A 13,851-nucleotide genomic window follows, 5' to 3' on the forward strand; every position below is an offset into this window, starting at 1 on the left:
GCAATTGCTGTGCCAAATCAGGCAATGAGTTGGCTGAAGAGGACATAAAAATCTGCCAGATATGAGAGAAAGTGTCTACTGTATTGGAGAGTATCTGTTGTTTTTCATGACCAGATGATTTTCAGGTGCAAGTTGATTGAGCTTAAAATGTCATACATAAGCGATTCATGGAGCACGGTGTCTACAAAAACAACGTTTCATGGAGTGTAAATGGATGGTTTTATAGAGTTTGGAGTTATTATTTTGTCTAATACGTTTGAAGTTAGTTTTGCTATTGCTAGTTAAGTGTCCTTTAGTGTAACTCTCTCTTTTATTTTTTTCAGTTTTATTGCTGAATCTAACATCTTCATATCATGAATAAGTAGTAAGAAATAGATTAAAGGTGATGGATATATAACATATGGAATTTAATTTAGACAAAACCATAATAACTACAACTGTAACTAGACAAAAGAAAACATACTGAAGTCAATGCCCGAACCATACAACTAGAGCATGGTGCGTTCTTGACTCCTACTCCCACTAGATATTCCCATTTTAGACGCACAAAAACTTCAGGAAACACACAAAACCCCCCAACAACAAAAAAAAAACTGAACAAGAGAGTGAAGAGAGGAGACAAAAACCCAAAAGAGTAAATGACTTCTTACACAATTTGCTGGAATTAAAGGCAAAATAAGTAGTAGTACTACTTATTAACTTCACTTCTGTGATCATCATTGAAGACCCTTCTCAGGAATCAGATGGGGGGAAATCAGCTATTAAATGGCGTCCTCAATTAAGCAGTTGAAGGAGAATTCAAGGTGGTTTTAATTTGGTGGACAGTAGTACTGATGAGATTATTAACTGTTTCCATTGACTCCATATTCAATTTCCCTGACTGCAAACTACTCACCATTATCTGAAACCCAACCGTTATCAATGAACCTCCTCCCCCACCTCCTCCTTCAGCTTTAATCTCTGCGGTTTGATTATTCCTGCCTCCCTCTGGTAAAACAGCAAAACCCGAGGGTAAAATAGGAATATAAGATGTGTCTTGACCAGTCATTGCCATTTTCAGTGCTGAGAGATCCACTGGAGTGTAGACCACAAGGGAGCCGGATGAGTCTATGCAGCTTTCTTGTAGAATCAGCATGTTATTCTGTGATGATGATGCATTGAAGCCCTATTGAACAAAAACATTAAAACAGTATATACAAATTATTACCCATCAGTAGAATAAACAACTGAATGATCTGTAGTAACTTTGAAAAGAGGTTAGCTTACACGCAAAACCGAAATGCAGTTTCCAGGGTGTGATCCGTTTGCAATATGAGCAACTTCTTGAACCGAGTTTCCATCCAAAAGAACGTCCCACTATAAAACCACAACAAATAAACATCAAAAAACCGAAAAAAATGTTACACGAAAGATCTTTAGAGCATGTAGTAGTACCTGAGGCCGAGTTCTTTCATCTTTGAGGAAATTAAAGACGCGTTGTGGTGAAACTGGGAGCCAGAAACTAGTGGCTGCACATAGAACCATTCCATTTGGTTCGTTCTGGCTCTTATAAGAAGTCACACGGATTCCAAATGCATCCAATCCCGAAACAACCGTTGAGCGAGTGTTGTTAGAAGTGCCAACGCTCAAGCAAAAGTTGCTCACCATTCTCTGAGCAAGTCTCATTATGCTTCCCTTCCCTTCAGGCGATGGAATCACTGATATGTTTCCAAATTTGTTACTTGAAGCATATTAAGCTGATAAATTAAGATTTATATGTTTCAGCTTACCTCCTTTGAGATCACGGGAGGATGTTGCGGGTTCTACTAGAGCCGTGAATCTCTCACACATTCTTTGGAGAGTAGCGATCCAACGTTCAGCTCCAAAAGCTATTCCTTCACGGATGTTATCTTTAAACATCTCATGAACTGGTTCTTGCTCCTCGACTTCAACATGTTCAACCCAAGTAACCTGTTGTTATATATTCAAAGTTACAACCAAATGATCATTGATACTATTAAAGTGAAACAGAACAGAACATTTAGTTACACACAAACCTTTGAATAGCCATTGGACAAGTCTTGAATCAAGCAACCAGAAGGAAAACGATATGACCGAGAATGAGATATAAACTGAGGAAGCTCATAGGAGACATTTACTATAGCCCAAGTTCCATGTTCTATTTGCTGATAATATCTTAGCACACTGAACTCACGCGTTGGTACCAGTGGAGAAAGCACTTGAAGCTCTTCAAGCATCTAACACCAAAGCCAAAGGCAAAGCTACTAAAGAGTTTCACAAAAAAAAAGAAGAAATAAAAAATCTTTTTCAAGAACTAGTGCTATCTTATTACCAAATGCAATGCATCTCCATGGGAACCGCGCATTCCAGATGAAACCACCGCAAGTGTTTTAGACGACGCAACGACTGAAGAAAAAAGCTCTGAAGATTTGACCTGCAAGTTAATCAAACCCCACCACATGAGAAAAAAAAACAAGAAAGAAAGAAGTAAAAGGTATTGAGTTAAGTTTACTTACAGAGTCCATGAGCATGTCCACAAGTGTCATTGCATTAGTGGAAACAACACCAGAAGATCTAGTTGCTTCCTTTCTAAGGTTGTGATTCTTCCCTCCTCCACGGCGGCTACTTGATCTTGGGAACATATTCTCATAGCTTTGGAGATTGAGAACGTCTCTGCATCCACTGGTTCTGATCCAGAGAGGTTCATCTGTTTGTGTAAGCCTAAGAAATTCTTCCATAGCGGTAACAGCAATGTTGGTCATGAGAGACTTATCCATGTCTGATAAACCTAAGTTTGGTTGAGATGGTAAAGTAGGAACGGTCAATGAAGAAGTACTGCTTCCTGGAAGAAGATCAAAATCAAGGGAAGGACCACTGTGGAATAACTCTGATGGCATTGTGTTTAGTAGTGGTGGGAGATGAGCAAGTGGAGGTCTCCCCATGAATTTAGCTGCAATGCTTGAAACCCTCTCGAGCTGCCAAAAGAAAGAAACTTAAAATGTTTGATCTCTAAATGCATGAAAAGGGTTTTACAAAATAAGAAGGTAGTACCTCTTCTCTGAGGTGTGCATTTTCGATTCGAAGCTTCTGTTCATCAAAGTAAGAGTCTTCATGAAGAGGAGCATCACCACAGCTAAGGCAAATGGCGCGTTTGATAGCTTCTCTGATGGCAATGTTCTCGAAACGAATCCTATCGTTCTCTTCCTTGAGTGCACAGTTATCAGCTCTCTCGTGTTGTGCCTGCAATAAGAAACGATGGTGAGGAGACAAAAGCGAGTAAGAGTGAAAGTTAAAAAGTTGAAAACCTTCTTTTGAGTTCTTCGGTTCTGAAACCAAAACTTGATCTGTCTTGGAGCTAAACCAAGTTCTTTGCTAAGTTGCAACCTCTGTTTCTCGTCTGGATGTTGACACTCATTGAAAGACCTACAAACCAAAACAAACAAAAAAACCATCAGAGAACAGAGCGAGAAAACAGTGAGAAGAAAAAAAAAAGGGGGATGATGCATACGATTCAAGGCGATGAATCTGGTGAGGTGTGTGGCGGTGAAAACGCTTCTTCATCTTCTTCTTGTCCGTTTCAGAATTGTCTCCGAGAAACTCCATCTTCGTTCAAAGTATAAAGGTCTAGTAGATAGAAACAGTAACAAAACCCTTTGTTCCTCTACTCTTTTAAACCAAACAAAGTAAACTTGCTAGCTCTGGACCATCTCACACAACTGTCGCCACTAACACAAGGACCAGCGAGAGAGAGAGAAAAAACAGAGTAAATTTAAAAAGAAAGTTACAAACTTTGAACAACAATTGAAAAAAAAGGATATCCTTAAGAGCACAATCCTTGTGTGTGTGTGAGAGTGAGGATATAAAGAAGAAAAAGTAAAGAAACGGAAGAGAATCTGATAGCCGTAATTATGTCTCTTGTCTTTCTACAGAGAGTACTTGTATCTTGCCGCCATTAGTGCTTTTCTTTTCTTCTCCTCCACATTTCACTCCTTTTACATTCATTGCAGATTCCAAAACCTCTCCTTTCTCTCTCTCCTTACCTGTCTCTCTAGAGAAATCGCGTAACTGATACTGGGTGGGGGGTGGGTTTTAATGGCGTTTGACAGGAGGCGAAGAGTGAGAGGTTTATGGGTTTTAAATTCTCTTGCTTCTTTCTCCATTACTTCACCTTGTACTCTCTCTCTCTCACCTTTTTCGAGGAGGAAGTGAGAGAGTGAGATGCCTGAAAGTCTGAAACCAAACTCATCTCTACTTTCATTTAAATGTTCCGGTCTCAAAGAACAGTTCCGGTTAAATCTTTGGTAAAGTCGCTGGCGAGTTTTGAATCAACGAATATGGTTTACAAAACCGGCGACTTTATCCGGCGGGTTTTCTCTATTTCGTGTAGTGACAAAAAATAACTTTTTTCTTTGGGACTTTGCTGACTCATTTACTAACTGGGAATATTCTTTTGTCATGTGTTGGGAATGCTGAAATTTCATGCAATCAACTTGCATAATAGTATTAGAAAAGATAATTTACAATTCTGTCATCATTTGACTATTTTGGGGAAATTCTTCTGACGTTCATAGAATGAAACAACATTTTGTTTGGTAAACTATAGTCTGACTCTATTTCTTTAAATGATGGTTATACAAATACCATATTTATCGCACCCAGTTCATCACTATTTGAAATATTGAGAACACCATATAAAAAGATTCTTACATAATAATTAACGTTTTAACATTACCAGAATCTATCATCTAATGCTCTTGTTGAGCTGAAACTAAATTAATATCACCTTTGATCTTCCAAAATCTGCAGCTGCCATGTTAAATCTGTCGTTAGACCCTTAAAACAGTTGAAACCTCTGCTGAATATATGAACCCTCTTAAGATTCCAAACCAAGATCTCTACTTATAAAGTCAAACAATTATCAAGGGTAAAGCATAAACTCAATTGATGATGGGACTTACATCTTCTGTCGTCTCCAAGTCAATGCCTAAACCATCTGATCAGCAAGAAAAACAAAAAGGATCTCTTTTTCTTCGTCTTTTCATTCGCTGCACTCCGTTTGTTCCTCTCTTCGTTTGCGTTTATTTGTTGTCGGGGCCTCGTACCAATCTCCTACTCTCAAGGCATTTGACATACACATCACTGCTTCTTCAACTGCTTCTCTCTCCTCTGGATGTAAATCCTCTAGCGACAACGTTGAAGCCACCTCGTCGAACTGGAGTATAGCAGCTTGCTACAAAAGAAAAAACAATAGTTTAAAGGCCCAATTTTCAAGGTGATTTATGCATTAAGTTAACCAAAGACGATCCATTTACCACGTTCATTATATCAGCTTCGAGACTTGTATCTCTATGAAGCTTCGGGACTGTGATGCTATTGAACCACTGCATATATTCAGTTTCATCAACATTGCCTCCGGCACTCTCCACAATGTTTTCCCTTCTTCTCATCCATTCTTCATCTGCTGTGTTCATGTCTTCCAGTAAATCTTCGTCGGGGGTTTTCTCGCTTTTTCTGTGAGGAACTTCTCCGGGGATAACTTGGCAAAGTCCAAACTGCTTCATGCATCGATCTGGCAAGTGCCATTCCACTACTTTCGGAGCAATCAGTTTCGTTCTTGACCTACCAAGTAGTAGATTATCTTTGAAACTCTGTGGCACAATGTCAAGATCTCCTTCGAAGGGACACCAACTAACCTAAAGAGAGATCAGTAGTAACAAAAGTCCATAAGGAATTCACCAACATAAAGAATGCAATCATAACTCTTACATTTGATGGATCTAGATCGTCAAGTGCCTTGCGATACTTAAACAGGTCATTCTTGGACCGACTCTGTTGCCTTCCTTTCCACAAAAGTGCCAGGGGAAACTGACGAGTGGTCCTCTTTGGCCGGTCAATATTCAGGTGAAAGTAACTCCAACACTAAAGATCAGCAACCCAATTAGTGTAAGGCCTAAAGTGACAAGACAGACCATAAAAGATCTTAAAGACAACCAAAGGGAAACAAAAACCTGCAAGAGTGTCAAACATCCACCAATAATACTCTGAGACCGCTGAGATGCATTACCAATCTGCCTATACAAGAACGCCAACGCCGCAGCACCCCAAGCATACTCCCCAGCTCTCTCAAAATCCTCAAATAAAAGAAGGTAATCAACAGAGATCTTACTAGGATCCGTAGTCGCGAAAACCGTGCTCCCGACAAGGTATATAAGATAAGCACGCGTGTGAAACTCGACCTCCTCCTTCGTAGCTCCCTTAGGACACTCCGCGAAACTCTCCTTCAACCATCTCGCGGTCACTCGGTTCCCGCTCAGCTCACCTTGAGGCAGCTTCCCCAAGAGTCTCTGACAAACCTGAGAAGGGTCTTCGTCTCTTTCTTTGACACCAACAACCACAGGCTTCCCGTCGACAGCAAGACCGAGAAGCAAGGAGACTTCGTCGAGAGTGATTGTCATTTCACCACAGGGGAAGTGGAAGGTGTTGGTTTCTCTTCTCCATCGCTCGACGAGCGCGGAGATTAGAGAGTTGTTTAAACTGATTGATCCTATTAGCCTGAACCAACCAAAGCCTGCTTTGTCAACCAATTCTATCTGCTCCTTTGTGAGCTTCCAGTGATGAAGTAGTGACGTTCGTTCCTGACATCTGAGCACACCTCTCTCCTGAAAAAAAAAGACAAAACAGAACAATTTTTATACAGAGTTGTTTCAGTTAAGATAAATGGAGATGGAGATTGGAGACTGCGATTGTTATTACTACCTGTCCTGTCATAATAGCGGAAGACACGTGCTTATCTTGCTCGTAAAGAACGGGCATGGTCACCAATCCTGTGGATTTAATCTGATTTGTCAAATTGTAATGGTACTCGAAAATTAGGGTTTATGTGTCAAGCGAGATCAATTCGACACAATGATTCACTGAATTTACTAGTGCAAAAGAAGAGCATATATAATCGACAGCTTACGATTTAGAAACGAAATCAGACGAGGAAGATCGGAGAAAGTTGATTCCGAGCAATTTGAGCTAGCGTGAGATCGCTGCCGCTGCGCAGAGAGTGAAGAATCTGATTTGGGTAAAAAGATAATCTTTTTCTACAAAATAGCAATTTTTAAAGTATTTACACATTCTTCCCCCCACATATTAATTAAATTTTATTCTAACTCATTAATATTGGTTCAATGGAAAAGTGTGTATTCTGCAACATTTACAGTTTCTAATTTCTATAGAATGAAAATTTTAGTGTTTGAAGTTATTATTGTAAAATGGAAGAAAAGTTCGTTATGAATTATAACAGAATTCTAACAGCCTCTTCACTTGTTTCCTTCAGTACAAAGACTCTGTCCGACCATGTTGTTGTCTGAAAGAAATCTGCACCATCTATTCCAGATTCTGCTTTCATTCCACAACTTTTTTTTTTTGCTCAATATGATGCTTCAACTCCAAGTCAAACCATTTTCATAACACCTTTTCACACCTCCGGCAACCTTAACCACCAATAACCTATATACTAGTCATTACTAGACCATAACATAACATAATCCCATCTGCCTATATTTAAGTCTTTATTAGACGCACTTGAAGTGTTTATTATGATTACTGGAAATAACAAGAATGATAATTTATTGCAGAAATATATGGTTCACACTGACATACAAAGATCTCTCTCTCTCATTGTAAACTGATCCAAATCCATTTTGCAGGCAGCCATTGGAAACCACTCATTCTTTTGCTCTATAAGGTCTTACACATTTGTATCTTCGATTGCTATTGTTTGAAACGTTTTAAGCATCTTCAGATTATGTAGATTCAACTAGAGGAAGTTGATACTCATCTGGTTTTAATGCCAAAGCGAAATCAGGAAGTGTTGGTGCCGTCTCCATTATTCTGTTAATCAGAGAGCATTAACATAATCAAAAACAAGAACTCAGCTTTATAATTTATTGCAGAAGTAACAAAGTCAAATAAAACTCACTTTTCATAAGAGTATAGATCACGGTTTATCCTGACTTTACTCGATGTATCTTTGGGGATTTTCTCTGTTAGATACTTCATTGTCCCAAAAAGCGGTGGTGTCCTGCAGTAACACAAATATTGGATCTTCAAAACAATCTGTAACCAAATGAGATCAGAGTAAAACCAAGTAAAAGAGAAAGAATATACCTTGAGGTAGGTGAAGAGGCGTTGAAAGCTTCCGATGCTTTCTTACTTTCTTTGAAACATTCATCTGCAGCTTGTAAAGCAGCAACTGCCATGCCATGTGATTTCTCTGTGTTCCCTTCATCAAGAATCAAACCGTGATAGTAGTAAGCCGCAGCCTGATCCAAAATATTCCAGAAGATGAAACTTGACATTAGACAAATGAACATTAACAAAGTTAACAGACCTCTTATGTGTAATAGAGACATATATTTTACAAGGACGAGAACAAAATGCAGCCAAGGATCAGGACAGTAATTGAGAGAAGGACCAAAAAAAGTTTACATAATGTAAGGAGTAAGAGACGATAAAACAATACCTTAGCTTCAACATACTTCCACTTAACGAAGAGTCTATGCTTCTCTCCCCAACCATTTGCCAATGGAAGATTCATTAAATTATCTTGTGCCTGTTTTAGTGGCCACCGACAAGAAAAATTGAATCATTAATGAAAGTTTCAGATGCTTGCAAAGACGTGGAAGCCACTTAGACAGTAAAATCAGATAAGAGCAATCAATTTTACCTGCTGCCAATATTTAACCATCTCACATGAAAGTCTTCGTTTGACTGCAAGAGTGGCCTTAGAACTATCAATTGCCATGCCAAGTTGGATATCAACACCCTAAAGATCAGCAAACTTGAAAAGATGTTAGATCATAGAAGAGGGAAAGCAAACACCTGTAAGCATATCTGTTACAAAGAGAGGTTTGTTTTACCTGGCCCAGTGCTTGCAAGCAAAGAGCCCGTAGAACTCCTTCCGCTAGGTCAACCGGTAAACTTCTCCTGCAGAAATACAAAACAAAAAACAAGGATTGTGCCACTGATTTCAGTTCAGAGTTACCAACAAGTAGAGTGAATTCACATTAGAAAAATTTTCATCTACAAACCTTTGCTCAGCAGAAAACTGAGGGAGAACATTCTTAACAGCACAGTCAAGATATCCAGCTGCCTTTAAGAAGATATCAATTGAAGCTCGTCTGTTTTCTGTAATGGAAGAAACAACGAGACTGTTCAGTGTCAGGGACATTACCAGCACATTTTAGTTAACAGTTTTAAAAATACCATCAAACAAAATAACACTTAAGAGATATAACATAATGTATGAGAATTCTCCTCAGGCAGGCGAGCAAAGAAGCCTAACCTTCTGATACTTTCGGATGGTTGTGACCATCACTAAACCCTCTAGGAAGAAGCAGTAGATTGGCTTGTGACATTTGTAGCATCGCCATTAGATGCAAAACAGACAAAACTTCATACCAAATGTTTGACATTGCTGTTTCCTGATTAAAATTATATATGTAAAAATTCATCAGTACAATATGATGAACCCTTGATGAAAACTGCTCTGGTTATTATATTACTAACCTCTTCTTCATCCTCCTGATTTACCCAAATAAAATGTACTTTAAACTGTAGATGGCTACCTGAAGAACATCACAAATACTGTAAGGTCAGAATAAATCTCTAAAACCAAACAGATCTTTTAATCTTACAAACAGGATATTACCATCTTTAGTTAGTTCCAATAGAACAGGTAGATAGTCTACCAAAGCTTGATGGAGATCTGAGAGCGTGGAACCTCCTACCAATAAACAATTTCCCCTTAGAGAAGTAAACAGTAGGAAGCAGCACAAAGTTACAAAACAAACAAAAGATCTTCTCAGACATATACATACCATGTTGTGTCTTTCTCCTAGTTCTTGTTATTGTAGGACCTTCTTGATTGGCCATCACTACTATACGCGTTCTTAAAGCTGTCAAGCGTTCCACTAGAGTCTTTGGCAACTGATCACCAACTGCCTGCGAAAACTCCACTGGTCTCGGTATCCTTAAACCGGGTACGTATACTGAAACCTCACCGATGCTTGTTGGCTTTCTTCTGTTCCCACCAGTGTCTTTGGGCGTTGATGCAAAGCATCCCATTTTTTTACTAACAGAGCTTTAAAGAAATCTACAAACAGGAAAGTCAAATCAAACGCTATAAGTGCCAAATTTTGATAAAATGCTTCACTGAAGAATCTTGTTTGTGATAAACAATTAGTGACGAGGAAATGATCAAAGGTAGAAGAAGAGAGAAGAATGATTCAAAGGAGAAAACTTGGTAAGTAATAATGGCCAACCAAAAAAGAAACAGCTCAACTCCTTCCTCATCCACTAGATTCATAAGGATAAAGTTAACACACAGCTCACGAGCTATCTGCCATTACTTGCTCATTCAACGTGACAACGTGACTAGAAAACTCTAACACGATTTTTTCTAATAACAATAATCTACTTTACGACCGAGGAAAGTCCAACCAGAAACAAACAAGCAAAGCAAACGAAGACGTTGTAAGAATATTACCAATATCATGTAAAAAAAAGAGGTTAGATTTCTCACTTTTACCTTTAATCAGATGATTGGCTATGAGCTATCTTATGCAACTAACTGGTTGCTGCATCAAAGGAGCAAAAAAAAAAAAAAAAGCATGTGAGGCACGGAGAAAGCATGGAACTTTAAACAAAACGAAATCTCGGAAACAGATAAGAAACGAAGTACCCATTAGAAAAAAAACGAGGACTTGTGAAGGCTGCTAAGCAACTTGACTTGAAAAGAGAAGACTTTGAGTAAAGGGTCACCAAGACTTAATAATGCTAATAAAGAAAATGAATCATAGAAAGTGATGTTTCATCGGAGCCCCAAAGATTATAAAACTTCAATTTGCGAAAAGAGGAAATCCACCAGCTCTAAAAAGCTTTAAAAACCCTAATTTCACCACTGAATCGTTCAAAATCGTGTCTGGTAGAAAGAAAAAACGAAGTCAATCGACGGCGAATCTGAATAAAAAAAACAAATAGATTCTTACCGAATAGTATATTACAAAACCGTTCCTTTATATAGCTGAATTGAAAGGATCCATATATATTACCACAGATGATTAGTAGTCAGAAGTCGAAGAGAGTGGTTCTTAAAAAGAATGGTACCATGGAACGAAGGAAGGAAGAAGATGAAAAAATAAGATGAATTTCAACGCTGGAAGAAAATAATGCCCTCCCTAGTAAACCTCACTAGTCACTGTATAGCTAACTAACAAAAAGGACAAAAAACTCTGCAATAGTATAATATCATTACTTGATATTTCTTAATAACATTTAAAACTTTACAATCATTAGTCTATCATAATAAGTTAACCAGCATAGCATCGCAGTATTAGCTTATGTAGTGTGAAAAAACTTATTTATATATGAATCATATGCAACTTCTTTGTACTCTTATTGTGATTAAAAAAAGAATCATATGCAAATAAGTGTTACACAATTTATTTATGAACCAAAATTTAAATGATATTATCTTCCAGATGTGTAATGCCTTGTGGATATGACTAATGTTCAATTATTTAAATTTTTGGACGTGTTGGCATCATTAGCTGTCCATCAGCCTTATTCTCACAACGTCTTGTACTCTTGTAGATTTGCTCTCAAATACACAGCTTTAGATTCTGTTTTCTACATTATAAAACATTCCTAGTCTTATTCGTTGTTTTCGGATACCTTTATACATATCATGAGCGCTATTAACCGTTTACTATATAGAAATTTAATATATAATTATACAAAGAATTCGATGGAATAAATCAACCAACATTATTTTTCTTAGCACCCATTCCATGGCATTCCTGAATTTTGTCCAGCGACATTTCATTCCTAACTCTTACAGAAAAATCTAAGGTGTCGCTGTTAACATTTAAACTTCATATTATTGAATCTAATAATGTGATGCTTATAGTAAACCAAACCTCAAGTATAAAACTAAAAGACAATCATCACTAGAACACATATCATTTAGATTTTTGTTGTTGTTACAAATAGAATAATAATTAACGAGGGACAAAATCCTCGCCGGCCTGAACGTTATATAAGGTGCATAGCCACTCCACGTCCAGTCACACTTGTTCGTTTATGTCTCCCAAATTAATGCGCCGGTGGCTTCGCTTCTGTTCTGCAAGGAAACTACAGTTATGTCATTATCCACGTGGCTGCCTTATTGGGCATGTAGACGTTACTATACATGTTTTTTTGGGAGGGCTCAACACAAAAATAGTAACAATTGAAATTATTATTTTTGTGGGAACCACTGGGCAGGTGTCGAGGCCTTAGGTTGCTATAAACATCGCGGCTGTCTTTCACCGTCCAACGGTCCGAGTACTTTATAAAGCTGGCAAGGTGGTTGGTCCTCAATCATTCCGTTATGTTGATGGTATCTTCTGCTTTTTTCTTTTCGTTTTCGTCTACGACTCTTGCCTTTTGTAGAACAGTTTTATATTTATGTGATCTGTATAAGCAACAAACATGATTAGAGGACTAAACTAGTGTTATTATTATTTTTAACTAGGTGTTTTGCCCGCATACGCGGGCATAACCGTTTTACTAATAATTATTAATATATGCATTATGATTTAAACACCATGATAACTTATTCTTTATATTCTTAATCATTTTAGTTTTTTCGATTTTTATTTCGGTCTATGTCTTCTTAACACAAATGAAAACTTTAAAACTATGAGACCATAAGAACATAATTACATATCAAATATTGCACACAATAAATCACTAAAACACACATAATCCAAGTAAAAACAAAATAAATAAAAATTAAATAAAAACTAAAGTTCGATGATAATTTAGAAGATTAAAAAAACGAATTGAGATAATGACAATATTTCATTGGTTTACTTGATAAATATATACATTGACTTATCTTAATATTTCATAAATTTACTTTTAATAAAAGAAAAATAGATAATGATAGTTTTATTATTAAAGTTAATTTATGGTTAATTATATAATGATAAATCTTATTATTCATTAAAAATATATCAATTTTAGCCGTTTTAGAAAATAAACCATTAAACACATGTTCATAACATGATTACAAGGAAACTCTTTAAACTTAATATTAAAACATATTTTCTTATAGATTAAACAGTAATAAGAATGTTGTGTGAAAGTTAAAATGACTATAATCATAAATCCAATGAGAAATTTCGAAATATTTATATTATTTAAATTTATAATTAATTAGGAAGTTTGAAATATTTATATTATCTAAATTAATAAATTGATAATTTAATTTAAAAATCTAATAAGCATATGATAAATAAGTAAAATTAGCTAAAATCAAAGAATATTATAAAAATTAATAAATTGATGATTTAATAAAAACTAATAAGAATATGACAAATAAGCAAAATTAGCTAAAATCAAAGATATTGTGACAAATCAGCAAAATCACTTCGTAAATAATAATATAGAAAACTAATAAGAATACATGACAACTAAGCAAATTTACTTCATAAAAATAATAGTATAGACTAGTGTTATTATTGACTTACAGTTACATGTTTAATCCTTAGTTAATGACAATGCTCTAAGCATATAGGGGGAAAACATCGCGGATAAGGCCACTTTTATGTCTGGCCCTTGTTTAAAAATCAGGGCAGGATTTGTAAGCCGGCACAGGTTTATTATCATTAGAGGACTATAATCTTCTAATCTATTAAAACTGAAGTACAAATAAGAAATACCCCTTAAATTTGTTCAATATTTACAGTGGAATGCCATTGAATTATTTAAATATTTTTTGTTTTTCCTGTTTAATTTATGATTTCCTAATTTGAA

At 36.6% G+C, this 13,851-nt stretch overlaps 3 protein-coding genes across 13 annotated transcripts; all 3 read right to left on the reverse strand.

The window, feature by feature from the left end:
• Positions 1 to 396: 396 nt before the first annotated feature.
• On the reverse strand, positions 397 to 4,163 carry LOC108805189 (homeobox-leucine zipper protein HDG12). Its single transcript, XM_018577165.2, has 10 exons — positions 3,509 to 4,163; positions 3,306 to 3,423; positions 3,052 to 3,240; positions 2,517 to 2,975; positions 2,333 to 2,434; positions 2,037 to 2,237; positions 1,770 to 1,950; positions 1,435 to 1,697; positions 1,267 to 1,356; positions 397 to 1,165 (listed from the first exon to the last, which is right to left on the reverse strand). The coding sequence occupies exons 1-10, from the start codon at positions 3,601 to 3,603 to the stop codon at positions 779 to 781; spliced, it is 2,085 nt and encodes a 694-aa protein (XP_018432667.2). The 5' UTR covers positions 3,604 to 4,163; the 3' UTR covers positions 397 to 778.
• Positions 4,164 to 4,667: 504 nt separating this feature from the next.
• On the reverse strand, positions 4,668 to 7,105 carry LOC108840200 (protein MAINTENANCE OF MERISTEMS). 5 transcript variants are annotated; one of them, XR_001947840.2, is made up of 7 exons: positions 6,962 to 7,105; positions 6,757 to 6,824; positions 6,009 to 6,659; positions 5,767 to 5,919; positions 5,313 to 5,693; positions 4,959 to 5,230; positions 4,668 to 4,800 (listed from the first exon to the last, which is right to left on the reverse strand). XR_001947840.2 is itself a non-coding variant. In XM_018613042.2 (6 exons), exons 2-6 carry the CDS (start codon positions 6,811 to 6,813, stop codon positions 5,039 to 5,041), a joined length of 1,434 nt encoding a protein of 477 aa, XP_018468544.1. In that variant the 5' UTR covers positions 6,814 to 6,824; positions 6,962 to 7,105; the 3' UTR covers positions 4,878 to 5,038. The 5 variants fall into 5 exon arrangements, 1 of the variants encoding a protein (XP_018468544.1); XR_001947835.2 differs by having other exon boundaries at positions 4,668 to 4,806; XR_008945113.1 differs by having other exon boundaries at positions 4,668 to 4,852.
• A 495-nt stretch (positions 7,106 to 7,600) lies between these two features.
• On the reverse strand, positions 7,601 to 11,342 carry LOC108848309 (uncharacterized). 7 transcript variants are annotated; one of them, XM_057008868.1, is made up of 14 exons: positions 11,040 to 11,342; positions 10,733 to 10,972; positions 10,574 to 10,628; positions 9,870 to 10,144; positions 9,701 to 9,775; positions 9,559 to 9,617; positions 9,335 to 9,473; positions 9,081 to 9,177; positions 8,910 to 8,976; positions 8,717 to 8,815; positions 8,513 to 8,602; positions 8,158 to 8,312; positions 7,970 to 8,071; positions 7,601 to 7,881 (listed from the first exon to the last, which is right to left on the reverse strand). In XM_057008868.1, the coding sequence occupies exons 4-14, from the start codon at positions 10,114 to 10,116 to the stop codon at positions 7,794 to 7,796; spliced, it is 1,218 nt and encodes a 405-aa protein (XP_056864848.1). In that variant the 5' UTR covers positions 10,117 to 10,144; positions 10,574 to 10,628; positions 10,733 to 10,972; positions 11,040 to 11,342; the 3' UTR covers positions 7,601 to 7,793. The 7 variants fall into 7 exon arrangements, with proteins under 7 accessions (XP_056864848.1, XP_056864841.1, XP_018477545.1 ...); XM_057008861.1 differs by having other exon boundaries at positions 10,580 to 10,628; positions 11,040 to 11,341; XM_018622043.2 differs by lacking the exon at positions 10,733 to 10,972 and having other exon boundaries at positions 11,103 to 11,342.
• Positions 11,343 to 13,851: the final 2,509 nt, after the last annotated feature.

This window comes from Raphanus sativus, chromosome 1 (genome assembly GCF_000801105.2).
Source record: "Raphanus sativus cultivar WK10039 chromosome 1, ASM80110v3, whole genome shotgun sequence".
Lineage (NCBI taxonomy): Eukaryota > Viridiplantae > Streptophyta > Magnoliopsida > Brassicales > Brassicaceae > Raphanus > Raphanus sativus.